This window comes from Phascolarctos cinereus, unplaced genomic scaffold (assembly GCF_003287225.1).
Source record: "Phascolarctos cinereus isolate Bilbo 61053 unplaced genomic scaffold, phaCin_HiC Scaffold_1;HRSCAF=81, whole genome shotgun sequence".
Lineage (NCBI taxonomy): Eukaryota > Metazoa > Chordata > Mammalia > Diprotodontia > Phascolarctidae > Phascolarctos > Phascolarctos cinereus.
In genome coordinates, this window is record NW_027555514.1 from 295,166,266 (window position 1) to 295,183,124 (window position 16,859).

At 47.1% G+C, this 16,859-nt stretch overlaps 1 protein-coding gene across 1 annotated transcript in view; it reads right to left on the bottom strand.

Annotated features, from left to right (window-relative positions):
• Positions 1-11,384, bottom strand: part of LOC110201631 (uncharacterized) — a 47,548-nt gene extending 36,164 nt beyond the window's left edge. The window contains exons 1-5 of the mRNA XM_020977436.2: positions 11,293-11,384; positions 9,702-9,836; positions 9,535-9,617; positions 1,491-1,617; positions 940-1,035 (exon numbers count right to left, since the gene is read on the bottom strand). Of these exons, the coding sequence (XP_020833095.2) occupies positions 940-1,035; positions 1,491-1,617; positions 9,535-9,617; positions 9,702-9,711 (316 nt within the window). The 5' untranslated portion in view covers positions 9,712-9,836; positions 11,293-11,384. The remainder of the gene's footprint in view (positions 1-939; positions 1,036-1,490; positions 1,618-9,534; positions 9,618-9,701; positions 9,837-11,292) is intronic.
• Between the last annotated feature and the right edge of the window lie 5,475 nt (positions 11,385-16,859).

The window sequence follows — 16,859 nt, forward strand, 5'->3', positions numbered from 1 at the left end:
GCTTGTAGACCTCCAAGTTTTCTCCTCTAACTGAAGGTAGGGAGAGGCTTTTTCTTTATTCTGTGCCTCCAGCACTGAACACAGAGTCTGGCACACAAGAGGTACTTGATAAGAGTCGCTGATTGACAGACGGGCTTTTCCAGAGCTCAGAAAAGTTTCAGAATTCTGGACAGGGAGACCTCACACTTAGGTGTGTGATGAGATGATGGGCACACTCATCAGGAGGGAATCTGGGGGACACCAACACGTATGTGGAAATCCCCAAGTCTGAGGGCAAGGGCTGGAGATGAGAGGAATGTTGAGTGAGGTAGTGAGGATGAGGAGCAAACCAAAGAGGAAGGAAACAGGCGGGGTGAGCCTGGGAGGGACCTCAGAGCAAGAAGTCTGTCTGCAGCGTGAGAGCTGGGGCGCCTGGTCCAGAGGCAAGCTCAGACACTATCCCAAAGGCACGGCCAAGGCACAGATTAAGGCAAGGCATACCTGAGCAAGCCTGAGGGGGCACGGGAGACATGGACAGATGGGGGAAAGGGCCCCTGAAAGGGAGGACACTGTGTAATCGACAAGATTATAAGCTGAAGACAGGTCTCATCTCTCAAAGCCTGGGACTGGTTGGGAACAAAGGTTCTTGGGATTTTTTTGGTTTGTTTTAAGAAGACAGGACTTGTATGTATATGTTAAACCACCTGGAAAAGGATCTGAAAAGGCTGTGGATAAGGACGCTAGAAAAGGAAGAGCTCTGTCTCAGGGAGAGCTGGTAGGGATGTCTGCTGCCCATGGCCCTGGTGAGAGTCCAGTTTCCAAACACCAAGACCACAGACCTCGCCTGGACGTGAACACAAAGGGAGAGAGGCTTAAGAACCCACTGCGGAGGTCAAGATGGAATCCAGAAGGGCCTCCCCACCCGCACTGCCAACAGCAGTGTTCTGCTGCTGTCCTCACCTGCACAAGGGCTTCTCGGCTCTTCCTCCAACAGCATCCATGGGCCTTCCCCACACTCCAGCTGGGAGATCAGCTCTGGCTTGGAAACCGGAAGCCCTGCTCATGGGGAGAGAAGTGGGAGCACCCTCTTGAGTCCATCCCAGCTCCCTCCTCTTCAGGGAAAGGCTGGCACTTTGGTAGTGCCTATGGGATGGGATGATGCGAGGCCTCTGCTGGGCACTGTCCTGGGACCTGAGGGAGCCAGTCTGGGGCTACACACCTGCTGCAGGAGCTTAATAAGCTCTGGTCATGGGGACTCTGGGGCACAATGCTCTACTTGGGGAACAGAATTCAGGCAGGGGCAGCCCAGGCAGGATACCTGTTTCTGGTGGCAGAGCTCCACCTGGCCACAGGGGCACAAACAGTCTCATGGATGGAAAAGGTCAGGCCCGAGGCCAAGGCCAGACTCAGCTAAGCACATGTGTGGACAGGCCATAGCTTGTGGTGAGCAAGGCCACAGTGATGCTGGGAGGGGCAGGTTCCAAGTGCCAGAAGGAAGCCAGGCTCCTTACCCAGGAAGACCAGATGTCGATAGTTCTCTAGCATGACCTCCCGGTACAGGGTCTTCTGAGCGGGGTCCAGGCATCTCCATTCCTCCCGGCTGAAGGCCACAGCCACATCCTGGAAGGTCAGTGATGCCTGAAACACCAAGCACACCTGTCACCCACAGTCCAGCCCCTGCCATGCACCGAGAAGCAGCAGGGAAGTGGCAGGCAAGAGAGAGGGGACTTAGCTCAGGTTCTCCCAAGCCCAACATTGATTGAGTTCCCAGAAGAAGAGCCCTCTTTATCCCTACATGACCCGAAGTGTGACCAAAGTCACAAAAACACTGACTTCTTACAAGCAGCTGTAGTTAGGTCAGACCCTCAGGGGCCTTCCACCAGTTAAGAAAAGGAGGTTTCCTTAGCCATAGAAGAGAAAGGCCATACACTAAGGAATGGTCGGGCAGAGGGCAGTTGCTGCCAATATTGGCCAAGGCTGACCCTTAGGTGATCAGCCCCACTCAGGCCTCCAGGAAGACCCTGCCCTACTTGAGCCTTCATCCTGAGCCAATCAAGTCATGGGGACGGCTTCTTAACCCTGTAGGAAAAGAACTAACTGGGATGGCAGGACACCCAGCACTACATCTCAGCACACCCTGAGCTGCCACACTCTCTCAATATAAATTCCATGGAGAGAAAAAGTAGCAGTCCCTAATCTAAAATGGTCTCCCCTGCAACAGCTTTGGTTTTCCACAAGCTATCCCCCCTCCTTTCCTGCTCTTGACACCTTCCAGCCACTCCAGCCCCTCCCCTCCATCCCCACCACCTTTCCTCCCTTTCCTGGCTATAAACTCTTGAGAGCACCATCCACGTTCTGACCTCATCATCCACCCATCTTCTTTTAATTACCAAATCCAACCGATGGCCTTTCCTTGGCTCTCATGCTCCTGGATCACTCTCTGCAGCCTCTGACAAGGCCCCACCTGCCTGGCCACCATTTCTCTGAATGTCCCCCCCCAGGTTCTGGCTTGGGCTCTCTTCTCTGCTCCCTCTAAACTACTTCACTTGGCCACCTCAGGGCTTGTGTTCAGGGAGAAGAGGGTCCAGGTTGGACTTGAGGTGAGAACTCTCCACAGACGAGGGGGAATGAGCAGGAGGTGGGGACAGACAGAGGAGGTTGGGGTGAGGGTGCCTGTGGGGGGTTCTGTTGGAGGGGCTGTGGAAGCAGAGGAGAATTTTGGCTGGGTATCAGCTTTTGACTCTCAGAGCGGCCTCAAGGGCAGTGCGCTTCCTCTCCTCGCAGGCCTTCAATAAAAGGCTGAATGTGTTAGGGTGGGGATTCCTTTCCCACATGGCCCTGGGGTCCCTTCCAGAGACCAGGGTCGGTAGGGGGGTCATCAGCATACAGATGGTATCCAAAGAATCATAGAGAGGGCCTGTGTAAACAAAGCACTCCCATTTCAGGGCAAGGCTTGCAGAGACTACTCCAAGAGGTTTCCCCTTTCTTATGTGGACATTCTATTCCCTTGAAGGGATTGTGAGAACGGTATGAGGCAAAGCCCTGTTCTCTCCAGGCTGCACCAGAAGCCTGCTTCCATTAGCACCCGACTCTCTCTGAGCTTCAATCTCTTCTTCCCTACTGGAAAGTGATACCTAGGATAACCAAGAAGAAAGACGTTGGAAGAACAAATTCAGGTGCCCGGCCCACATGAGCACCCTTGGGTTCTGAACAGACTGGCAGAAGTGGCTGCTGAGCCACTGTCTGTGATGTGTGAGAGACCACAGCCAACGGGACAGAGACCGCCGGAGGGCAGGAGGGCAAATGTCCCAATGTTCAAAAAAAAAAATAAGCAGGGGTGAAGAGGGGGAAGAGAACAGAGTTTACTGACGCTGGGCCAGGGAGCGTGACTCTGATTCCTAAGCCGGGGAACAAGTGATGTCCCATCAGCCTAGTGGCTAAACCAGCAGGTGAGGGGAGCTCTGTGGACAGGACCTCTCTGAACTCTGGCTGCAAGTGGGCTATGAGGGCTCTTGTTATTCCAGTGGACAAGGCGAACGAGGGATCAGGCACTAAGACATTCAGACCTGACTGGATGGCCAGAGGTCTCTAGTGGCACGTGTCTCTGCTTGGCCCTATCCTGATGGGCATGTTTTGATCAATCATTTGGGCGTAGGCAGTACACTCATCCAATCTCCTGATGACACAAAGCTGGGAGCAGTGGCTAGCACATTGGATGCCAGAGTCAGGATCTGAAAGGATCTTGGCAGGCTGCAGCAGGGCATTGATTCAACAAAATTCAACAGGGATAAATGTAAAGTCTTACGCACAGAAAAAAGTATAAGATGGGGAGGCCCAGTTAGAGAGCAGTAGTCCTGAAAAAGATCTGAGAGTTTTTGTGGACCACAAGCTCAGTGGGTCAGCAGGGGATAAGCAAGCCTCCCTGTGGAGGAGGGGCCAGGCTTGTTCCATCTGGAGCCTGTGGGCGGAGCCAGAAGGAATGGGGGTCAGCTGCCAGGAGGAGACGCTAAGGTGGATGTCAGGGAAAGCTGCTTAACAGCTTTTCCAAAGTGGAAGGGGTGGCAGTGAGAACCGGACAGAGGAGAAGCCCGTGGCTGGGATGTATCAGGTGGCTGCTGAGGCCCCTCTCAGCATTACTCACTGGTTCAGGCTCCTTCCTAGTTGCCCACAAACAGTCTTAGGTCTCCCCAGCCCCCCTCCACTGATCTGACAAGTCGCCAGGTGTCACCTTGTGTCACCGTCTCTTCCCCCATCTAACCAGGCTCCTCCACTTCTCCTCTCCCTCTGTTAGAAGCATCCCCCCCTCCCCAGAATTGCCAGCAATCTCTTAATTGTATTATCTAATGGCCTCTTCTCAAACCAAACCCTCCCCAGCATCCTGGCAGCTTCTGCTCCTTGATGTCCTCTCCTCCTGGTTCTCTGCCAACCTGTCTGGGCCAGCCCAGGACCACTGGTCATGGGGACCCTCTTTGAGAATCACATCACCTCCGTGAAGATGACTCCCTCCGTCCTCCTCCCAAGCTCCATCCCCACCATCACCAGCCACCTTTTGGGAATTTCAGATTGGACTCAATGTGTCCCAACAAAACTCATTCTCTTCTCCCCAAACTTTCCTCTTCCTGTTGGAGGCACCACCAGCCTCCCAGGCCCCAGGCTAGAAGCCTTGGTGTCACCCTTGACCACTTGCATACTCTCCCCACAGAGTTAATCCATCACCAGGTTGTCACTTCTACCTCCACATCTGTGTCTCCATTCACACCACAGCCCTTTGGTGTAGACTCATCACCTTACGCCTAGGCCATCACAAGACCTCTGGCCTCCACTAGGCCTCCAAAGTGATTTTCCTAATATGTGGCTCTGACCATGTCAGCCCTCTTTCTCAGTAAATTACTTCCTGGTTCAAATACAAAATGCTCTTTCTCATCTTTCCAGTCTTCTTCATTTGCTGCCCACCCCCACCATGCCCTCCAGCTTCACTGCCTGACTTGCATCTATCCTCATCTCCAGACTTTGGGTCTTTGCACGGGCTGCCCCTCATGCCTGGAATGCCTTCCCTTCTTATCTCTGACTCTTGGTTTCCTCAAATTCCCCAAATGATAAATGGTCAAAGTATAGGAACAGGTAGTTTTCAAAGGAAAAAATAAGTTACCAACAGCCATATGAAAAAAAAAAAAGACACCAAGTCACTAATAATTAGAGAAGTGCAAATTAGAGCAACTCAGGGTCTGCCTCCTGCTCATCTGATTGGCAGATGGCCAAAAAGGGCAATGATAAACATTGTTGGGGCTGTATGTGGGAGCCCTTTGCGAAGCTGCTGGGACTAGTAGCCCCAACATCATGACCCTGGGCCAGTAATACAGAAAGGCACGAGGCCCTTATCTACAAAGAGATTGATGGCGGCTCTTCTGGGCTGGCAAACAACTAGAAGCCCATGGTACCACCAGGCCCCATGCACTGGGAAAGGGAGAAGCCTGGAATGTCATGGGCACCAGCACCCAGGGAAGGAAGGGGCGCAGGGACAAACCACACACACAACAGCCACTATGGAGAGGACTCATGAGGAAGCCCAGGGAGGCAGAGGCAGCAGCTTGAAGGGATTTCACTGACTCTGCTTCTGACAAGGTTTGCTTTTCTCTTGTCCAATGGGGAAAGGAAGAGAAAAACAGTGCTTTTAATTGTATATACACACACACACATACATAGAGTACACACAAAGTGGATTCAAGGTAAACTATTGTTTTAAAAAGACATCTCGTGATTTAAGAAAAACGTGGAAAGACTTACATGAACTGATGCAAAGCAGTGAACAGAACCAGGAGAACACTGTACACAGCAACAGCATCATTGTAACAATGAAGAACTGGGAATGACTTAGCTCCTCTCAGCAATGCAATGATCCAAGACAACCCCAAAGGACTCATGATGAAATATGCTTGCTGCCTCCAGAGAAAGAATTGATATTGACTGAATACAGACTAAAGCTTACCATTTTTCACTTTCTTTCTTTCATTCTTTTTCTTTTGTGTCTTTTTGTACAAAATGATGAATATGGAAATGTTTTACATGATTGCACATATATAACCTATATTGAATTGCTTACCATGTTAGGGAAAGGAGAAGGGAAGGAGGAAGGAATAGAACTTGGAACTCAAAACTTAAAAAAAAAACATTAAAAATTTGTTTTAACATGTAATTCGGGGGAAAAAATAAAATATATATTAAAAAAAGACATCTTGAATCCCACCTTCTGCAGGAGGTTTTTCCTGGGCCTCTCCCCCACTGACTACCCTTCCCATCCTCTTCCCTCTCACCTCAGTGCCTAACTTCTCCCATTTACACCAGGGATTCTTACCCAGACGTATGGTGATAAATGTTTAACAATTAGCTCTCTGGTAGCAAGATGCACCTTTAAGTTTAATACCTGAACTATTTTCATTTTCTCCATCGCTTTCTTAAGTCTAGGCAAGCAACAAAACCATAAATCAAGCCCTGATTTGTAGCACTGGCTGATTTGTGAGAGGTCAATGCTCCCAGTGACAATTTAACAATTGGCTCCCCAGGCCAGTAAAAACTGGCTCCAGCACCCATCTGAATCTCCACTTTCTTTTGTGTCATGGAGCCCCTGGACAGCCGAGTGAAGGACGCCCACAGGCCCCTTCTCAGCATCAGGTCTTTCAACACAAAACTATACAGGACCCCAAAGAAAACCAACTTTACTGAAACACAAATTAAAATCTGATTGATACCACCTCCACCTTTACTTTTGCATAATGTCTCTCCAGTGTGAATATGAGCTCTTGGGGGTGTGGAGGATCATGTTTTGGCTTTCTTTGTATCCCCAGTGTTCACTTGACACAGTGCCTGGCACACAGTTCTTGTTGATCGAGTCACTGACTGCCACATTTCTCCACATTACACAGCACCAAAGCTGGGTGTGTACCACCGCCTAAAAACAACTTCATCCACAAATGCCGAAGAGAAGCGATGTCAGGGACATCCTGTTGTGGATCACACATGATAAAAATCACAAGAAGGGGAGTCTGACCTGAATGGAGACTAAGCAATCCGATCTTTAAGAATGAATGAAGGGGTCAAAGAGCAAATCACAGAAACAACAGAGAATGTTGTCAAAGAACACAACAAGGAAGCGGCACACCAGGAGTCAGAGCAGTCCTGACATAAAAACGTACGTCTCCAAATACTACCATCAATCAACAAGGGAAATAAGAGATCCGTGAAATGGATGCACAACAAATCAAAACCAATAAACTCAAAAAGAGAAATTATAAACATCAAAGAAGGGAGAAAATGTAAAATGAGAAATTAACATTAAAGTAGGGGACCTTTTTGAAGAGAGCAAGAGAAAAAAGACCATTTAGCTAACCCAATAAAAAAGGGAAAGTCAAATTTACAAAACCAAAAATGAAAAAAGGAGAAACAACCCCAGATATAGAAAAATCATTAAAAACTTTTTTCCCATTGTATGCAAACAAAAATAACTTTAAAAACAGAGAATTTAAACAATCCATTCTCAGAAAAAGAAAATGAACAAGCCCCTCCCCCCAAAAAACCCCCCAGGTCCAGATGGATTTACAATTGAATTGTGTCAAACATTTGAAGAATAGTGAACGCTGACATAGCATAAGTTAGTTCAATAAATTAAAAAAAAAGGCATCTCCCAGAGATCTAGGACACAAATATAGTCCTGATACCCAACATGGGGACTGAGAAAACAGAAAAAGAAAACTTGCAGACTAGCACGTATCATGAATACAAATGTAGAAATGTGGAATAAAATATCATCAAAGAAACTACAGCAACATATTAAAAGATTATTCACTGACCAAACAGGTCTCATATCAGAAATAGAGTTGGTTCAAAAAACTACAAGCATAATAGTTCCTACTAATAAAAACAATAAAAGTCACACAATTATATCAAGATACAGAAAGTTTTTGTTAAAACACTCATTAATGTTCAAAATTCTAGAATGCTTAAGGATAAACAAGACTTTTTCTCGAGATGGTAAAATACTGTTTATCTAAAACCAAGCAATGCCTGTATTGGAGAAACACCGGAGGCCTTTCCAATACGGACAGGGTTAAAACAGGTATTTCCTCCACCACCACTGCCACCACCGCTACTATGTGAAATAAAACTAACTCTAACAGACAAAAAAAAGAAAAAAAGGGTATATGAACATACGCAAGGACCAAAAACCAAAACTATCAGCATTTGTAGATATGACACTTTACTTGGAGAAACCTAGAGATTCAACTAAAAAAAACCCCAAAACCTAATTGAAACAATAGCTTCAACAAAGTAATATAAAATAAACTCACAAAAATGATTAACTTTCTTTATATTACTAAAAAATTAAAAAAATAAAAAACTCAGTAGGAGAGAGAAGAAAAAGGAATTCCATTTAAAATAACTCTAATATGTACAAAGTATGTGAGCTCTTTAGTGAGACAACTGGGGTTAAGTGACTTGCCCAGAGTCACATAGGTAGGACTTGCCAAGTATCTGAGGCCGGATTTGAACTCAGGTCTTCCTGACTCCAAGGCCAGAGCTCCATCCACTGCACCACCTAGCTGCCCATTAGAAAGCTGGCCCTACTCTGTGGACTGTGGGCTCTTAGAAATCAGCTCTGGGGAAAGGACTTAGCTTTTTTTGGCTTTTTTCCCCCCTTCAAATGCTTCTTAAAAATAAAGAAGATTTGACTAGATGGAGAAATCCTCATTGTTCCTGGCCGGGCTGTGCCAACAGCATACAAAGGCTATTGCCTAAATTTACAGATTTAGTGAAAAACCAAACAACTGAGGGTTACCACACAGGAGCATAGTTTATAAACCCTGACAAAATAATAAAATTCATCTAGGGGAAGACGGTCAAGAAAGTTCAAGGAAATATTAAAAAATGATAGGAACAAAGGAGGTTGAGAAACATCAGATTTCAAACTATTCTACAAAACAGTAACCTTTTTAGTGGTATGCCAAATTTAAGACATATGATTCAAAAATCAAGAAATGATTAAAAGTGTGCAAAAGAAAAAAACTCGGGACACAAAAGAGCAATTTGGTTATCATGATGTTAAATCGATTGTGCTTTTCAAAAAGAGCACAGACAAGTTTGTGATTTCTTAAGATAATTCTCTTTTTGATTGTTCTCTGAATAGTGAAATGTTCTTGCTTGTCCATGTTTCTCAAACTCCTCCTCCTCCTCCTCATCATCATCAAAGACCCTGGAAGGCATGTATGAAGTGCCTACTGTGTGTACAGTGTTAGGTGGGACCCTAAGGGCCCATGCATGGTCCCTGCCCTCATGGAGCTGACGGTCAATGACAGACCCCTGCTATCCAGTACTGCCAGACAGCCGCCTTGCCTTCTAATGATGGCTGACAGCATCACCACTCTGTGCCTTGGTTTCCCCCTTGGCTGGCTGACCCCGCAAGCATCCTCCCGGCTGCAGAGATGTGTGGACTCTGCAACCACCTCACTTTGGGGCTTGAGGACCCCAAGGGGACCCACACTCCACCAAGGACTGTCCACTCACCAGGGAGCCGGGGGCCGCCGGGAGCCTAGAGGTCACTCCCTCCTCAGGCTGACCTCTGCTCATCTCTTGGGGGAGGGCAGAGTCTGGGGGAGAAGAAGGGGATCAGCACTCGGCCCTGCCCAGACCCTTCCCTCACTGCCCCCACCCAGCAGGCCTGTCATGCTCACCTCTGTCCATTGTCCCACTTGCCACGGTGACCTCTCCTGGGTCCTCCTTTCTGGGGGCTTCTGACTGGACACAGATCCTGCCCCCCCCCCCAGCCTCAGATTCTGATCCTCGTCCTCAGCCACTGCCCGGGAGCTCTGCGGAAAGGTCTCACCTGGTTAGATCGGCCCCCCAGCTTGGCCCCATGGGGGACTCCAACAAGGTCAAGAGAGCTGGACCCTCCCCAAGAGCTGCACTCCAACCCAGCCCCAGCCTCAGTCCCCAGCAAAGTGAGAGAGACAGGGAGGAGAGAGAGACAGAGACACAGAGAGAGACAGATAGAGACGGGAGGAAAGGAAGGAGAGAGACTGACAGAGAGAGACAGAGAAGAGACAGAAAGACACACACTGACAGAGGAGAGAAGACAGACAGAAAGGTGAGAGACACACAAAGAGATAGAGATAGAGAGAGGAGAGGGAGAGAGACAGAGAGACATAGAAGAGACAGAGAGAGATAGAGAGGAGACAGAGAGAGGAGAGGAGGAGAAGGGGAGACAGAGAGAGAGAGAGAGACAGAGAGAGACAGGAGGAAAGGAGGAGAGAGATAGAGACAGAGAAGAGACCGAAAGACACACTGACAGAGGAGAGAAGAGAGATAGAAAGGTGAGAGAGAGACACACACAAAGAGATCGAGGTAGAGAGAGGAGAGGGAGAGAGACAGAGAGACATAGAAAAGACAGACAGAGATAGAGAGGAGACAGAGAGAGGAGAGGAGAAGGGGAGAAAGAGAGAGAGAGACAGATAGAGACAGGAGGAAAGGAGGAGAGAGACAGAAAGAGAGACAGAGAAGAGACAGAAAGACACACACTGACAGAGGAGAGGAGAGAGACAGAAAAAGGTGAGAGAGAGATAGAGACAGAGAGAGGAGAGAGGGACAGAGAGAAGAGAGGAGAAGGGGAGAGAGACAACACACACAGATAGAGACAGAGAAAGGAGAGGGAGAGAGACACAGAGAGGAGAAAGAGACAGGGAGGAGAGAGAGACACAGAGTGAGATAGAGAGAGAGAGAGAGAGACAGGGAGAAAGAAACAGAGACAGGGAGATAGAGAGGAGACAGAGACACACTGACAGAGGAGAGGAGAGAGACAGAGAAAGGAGAGAGAAGAGACAGAAACAGAGAGACAGAGACACACAGAGACAGAGAGATACAGAGGGAGGGAGATAGAGCCCAAGCACAGAAAGCCAGAGACAGAGACACAGTGGATAGATGGCTGGGCCTAAAGTCCAGAAGCCCTGAGCTCAAATCCAGCCTCAGGAACGTACTAGCCTGTATGATCCTGGGTAAGTCACTTCCCTCTTGCCTGCCTCAGTTTCCTCATCTGTAAAATGGGGATAACAGCCCTTCCCTCCCAGGGCTGTTTGTGAGGACCCTCTGAGCACACAGAAGGGGCTCTGTTGGCCACAACTGTCGTTAGAGACAGACCCAGAGACAGACCTCTCGTAGAGACAGAGAGACAGAGCCCCAAGGGGAGACAGAGGGGGAACAAGGGAGGCAGAGAGAACCCGAGAGATGCCCTAAGGCTCCCAAAGAAAGAGACACAAACCAAAGACGCACCTCCAGACCCGGGAGCGCGCGCACGCGCACATGGACGCGCGTGCGCCACCGGGCACGCGCCCCTCGGCCATCCACGCTCCCCGAAACTCCTGGGCCAAGGGGAAATTGCGCAAGCGCGCTGAAAGTACTCAATGACCATTCCCACAATGCCGTGGGCTCTGCACTACCTGACCCCGCACGGCCTCCTGGGAAATGGAGTCCAGCTAATGGGAAGAAGGAAACCGTTTGCCCAGAACGCCTGCGCAATGCTTCTCTTCTAGGGGGCCTGTGGGAGCCCACGTGACCGTGGAGGAAAGGAAGGAAAAAGAGGCGGGGGGCCGAAAGACGTCCTCCAGGGAGGGGCCGGCAGAGCAGCCTCGGGAGGGGGCGGGGCTTCCGAAGGAGGGCAGCCACTTCTCCAGGGGACACCAAACTCTCCTAGAAGTCCCCACGTGAGGGCCTCCCTCTGATTGGCAGATCTTAGCCGTGAGCCCTGACCCCAGGGTTTGTCCGTGGGCCATTGCTCAGCCCTGAAGACCCTTGCATTCTTTGTATTCATTATTTCTTACAGATCGACATAATGACAGCCGGACAGAATAGGCAGATAGAGAGAGGCTGATGGCTGGATGATGGGTGGATGGTACATGATAGGTAGATAGAGGGTGGAGAGAGAGAGAGATGGTGGATGGATAGGTAGGTAGATATAAGATTGAGGGACGGATGGATGATATTGATGGATGGATAGCTATGGATGGATGACTGGAACATGGATGGATGGATAGATGAATGTAGCCAGATAGAGATAGATGTTGATGGATAGATGATGAATGGATGATTAATGGCTAGATAGATAATTGATAGATATAGATAGATGGTTGATGGATATAGATAGATGGTTAATGGATGGATAGATATAGAGTCTTCCAACACATCTTCTGGGTAGACGTTATCTTTCTAAGACCAAACACGTCTAAGAAGGGTGGAGGTACCATTATGTGGTGAAAAGAACACCTAGCCTGGCATCCAGAGGCTGGGGTTAGAGTTGTACCCTACCGCTCCCTAGCTGTGTGATCTTGGACAAGTCATCTTGTCATCTCTGAGACTTTCCATCAAGTGGGGCCCAGGATGCTTGGGCTAACTACTTTATGGATTGCCAAATTACATCAAACAGGCCTCAAATGCTCTTATGCTCTGGGCACTTTGCCTGGCACCTTGTTTGAATCAAATAAGAGAATGTCACCCTCAAAAGCTCCATGAACATAAGCTTTATTAGGCTCATGGAAGGGCCTCCCGCCTTTGGAAGTGCACCACTTGGGTCTGTTTTTAGATCTGAATTATAAGGCTCATCCAAGAATTTGGCTCTAGTTCTAAGTGGCCATTTCTCATGGTATTTAGAATTTAAGTCAAGACTGGAAATTAACTGTGCTACTGGGTAATTAGTCAACAAGCATTTCTTAAGCATCTGTTGGTTACACGTCAGATACCTTGTTAGCTGCTGGCAACACAAAGACACAAATAAAATAATCTGTATGCACCAGGGACTTAAGTTGTACATGCCAAAGTATTAAGTGGATACAGAATGACTAAGGGTGATTTTGGATAACGGGGCACTCCTCTCCTTCCCACCAAGCCTTCTGAACCTCTCGCTCTTAATAGTGTCAAGAAGGAGAAAACAACACACACACACACACACATACACACACACACACACACACACACTTTTTGCGACACATTTATCTGTGTCTTATCAAAGCCGTATTTATGTGTAATAAAAACAATGAGTACCTATGGGGATTAGACTTGCCTTTGTAATCCAGTTTTGAATTGGCAGTTATCTTTTGTATGGTGGGTAGTAGTAGGAGTGTATGGGGTATTCAGGGAGGATGAGTAGCTCTGGTGGGAGAGCTGCAGAGCCCTTTTCAGGGATGCTCATCCATCTTTGGTGTTCATCTGTCACCCAACTCTCATGTGTGGCTCCAAGAAGCTGTAGGGTGGGCAGTGGCCATCCCCTGGTAAAACCATCTCTGCAATCCAGTTTAACCAGGTTGAGGGGAATCAATGGTCCTCCATCCAGTTGGTGATTTGGGGGGATGGTGTCCATCCCACATGTGTGAAGGTTTCCCCCGGCAGACTGGCCAGATGGGAACAATTTGTTCCAATGGCCATGAAGGCAGCTGACATAGGTGCTGTGGGAATCCTTAAATCTTGGTTAGCCACCAAAGTGGAGGGAGTGTTGGACCATGCTTTTCTGTTTGCAGAAAGCCAGTTTCTGGCTGCACTCAGTGCAGTCTCTGAAGCTGAGATGCAACAAAGTATGGATTGATTCTCTGCTGCTTGTGCTAATTTTGGCCTAACAGTTAACACCAAGAAAACACAGGTACTTCATCAGCCATCACCACATCATCCATACGTGGAACCATCGGTGACAGCAAATGAAGAAGTTTTGAATGCTGTGGATAAGTTCACTTACCTTGGTAGTGTACTTTCCAAGGATGTACACATGATGAGGTTGACCCATGCATTGCCGGAGCTGGCTCAGTGTTTGGGAGGCTCCGAAGGAAAGTGTGGGAGAGAAGAGACTGACCACCAGACTGAAGGTCTACAGAGCCATTGTGCTGACCTCATTGTTTATGCCTGTGAAGCCTGGACCTTCTGGACACCAGCACCGTGTCCCGTCTGGCATCTGAAGCCCACTGTTGCTGCCAGTTTTGATGGGGCAGCTGTATAGATGGTGGCACCTGGCTGGGGTTGCTGGTTGTGTATCATGGTTCAGGCCTCAGCTAGTCTTCTTTGCACAAGGACCAATCAGGACTTGGTTCCATCTTCTGCTGGGCTCTGGGAAGCTGTAACAGGGCGCTAGAAAGCGCATTTGTGTCAGGCCTCCTCCTGCTGCTCTCAGGTGCTCTGTAGGCAGTTTTCTGCTGTGGCTTCCAGTGTTCTGTGGCACTGACTTCATGCCGTCTCCCTAAACAGTGACTAAAGTGCTGTTTCTATGCTTCACTTCTGTTCTTATAAACCAAGGCTAGGATCTGGTTTCAGGTGCCTGACCATGGGGCAGGCACCACCTTGTGATGGCCCTGTCCAGAAAACTGGCTGCCTTCTAGCTGGCACAGCAAATAGAGCTTTGGACTTGGATTGAAGAAAACCTGAGCTCAATTCTGGCCTCAGAAACTCAGCAGCTGTGGGACCCTGGGCAAATCATTGAACCTGTCTGCCTCAGTTTCCTCTTCTGTAAAATGGGGGTAATAATAGCACCTCCCAAGGTTGATGTGAGGATAGACTGGAATGAGATATTTCTAGAGCACTTAGCACACTGGCTGGTACATAGTTGGCATGTAATAAATACTTGTTTCCTTCCTCTCTCCACCTTCCTGGCATCCTATAAACTTCTACCCTTTTATGGACATCTTTTTAAAAAAAAATTATTTTGAATTATCAACAATCACTTCCATAAGCTGTTGAGTTTTAATTTTTTCTCCCCCTCTCTCCCTCCCTCCCCAAGATGGCGCACAATCTGATATAGGCTATACCTATACATTCCTATTAAATATATCTTCACATTAGTGATGTTGCAAGGAAGAATTAGAGACAATAGGAGGAATCACCAGAAAGAGGAAACAAAACACAACAGAAGAAAAAAAAATAGCAAATAGTATGTTTCGATCTGCATTCAAACTCCATAGTTCTTTCTTTGGATGTTGAAGGGTTAATGTATAAGATCTTCCCTACCCATAGCCCAAGCCAAGGGACAAGGAACTTCCCTAACTTATTGTTCTGGGATTTGTTCCAACCCAGACCCACCTTGGGGTACTATTCCTTAAAAACAAGTCTTGAGGTAAACATCCAGGGACTTGGCCAGTTCCTGGGTGTTGATCTGAGACATTTTTGACATAAAAATTGTTCTTGAGGTCGGAGAGTTTTGGCCAAAACTCTCAGGTCCTTAGGATTAATCACTCATTCCCTGGCTCCCTGCCTTCTTTGTGTAAGGATGATAAAAAGGGTCTTTCTTGGAAAGTGACTTTGGAATCTCCCTCAGAGAGGACGCTCTGCTGTAGGGACTTTCCCAACCGAGACCCTGACGGCTGTGATACAGGACTCCCCCCGCCAGATGTTCAGGAGTTGGTGGTTCCTTGGATTGGTGATGTATTTCTTCTTCATCTATCTTTCTGTTAATAGTCTTTGCTTCTAAGATTGTATAATCATATGCAATCACATTTATGTGCATGTATGTTTATGATTATCATTATTAAATCATTTATAAGGTACGAAAAGTGTGAACATGTCTTTGTGGGTATAGACCAGAACCTGTGAAACAAATTATAAGTGTGGTAGCCCGTAACACCTTACTGTTACAAATGTGGATAGCATTTTCCATCACGAGGCCTCTGGAGATGTCTTAGAGCCTTGTATTGCTGAGAAGGGTTAAGTTTATCAATATTAGTTATGGACATCTGTTTACACAGTTCTGGACTGGACAGAGGAGCTTACTTCTGCTTCCTTTGGGATTTCATTGGTAATTCTGTGACATGTTTCATCTTTTTCGTAGTTAACTATCAGAAAGCTGGGTTTTTCTACAACTTTTCACATTTTTACCTTGACTGGAAGTCTCTTTTGGACATTTCTCATCATGATATTCAATTACCTTAAACATAGCTTAATGTAATTTACTGAGCCATCCCCTAATTGGTGGGTACTCACCTTGCCTCCAGATCTTTGTTATAAGAAGTGCTGTCACTATTTCTGTATATATGAATTTTCTAACTATCTCTTGGATCCCTTTGGGGTAAAAATCTAGTACTGGTATTGCTGGGACAAAGGGTATGTGAGTTGGACATTTTGTTTATAGTACCAGATGGACTTTGAGAATATCATTGAAAAACTTCATAGCTCTGCCAACTGAGCATTAGCACACAAGATCAACACAAGGGATGGGAATCACATTGGTGCCCATAATGCCTCCACAATATCATACAAGTGCTGTTTCATTTTTTACATTCCCAGCACATAGCCCACGGGTTGGCACATAGCAGTCATCTAATTAATGCTTATTGGTTGATCTTTTCCAATCTGATAGGTATGTCATGGCACAACCTCAGAGTAATCTGAATTTGCATTTCCCTTACTGTTATCAATGTGGAGCACTTTCCATATAGTTAACAGCTTGCCCATCTTTTCTGAAACCTAAGTTTGTACCACTTTACTAAGGAATTGTTCTTGAACATTTGTATTCATTCCCTGTTCTGCTATCTCCCATAGTAGATCTTTATCAGAGAAACTTGCTTCAAAGGTATTTTTCCAAGGCAACTATTCCCCTTTTAATTCTACATGCATTGATTTTATTTGTGTGGATTTTGGGGAGAGTAATCTAAATTGTACACTTATTTTCTGTGAGCCTCTCTAGTCCTTCTTTGTTCAAAACTGCTTCCAGTTTTTACAATTACAAATATTGCTCTTGTCAAAATCTCTGATTAGACAGCTCTGTTTGGTAGTTTTTTTTTTTAACACTTGTAAGGTATATTCTAAACAATGGAATTTTGGGATTAAAGTCTTCCCCATATAATTATTTTTCTGATGTTTACTCCAAGATT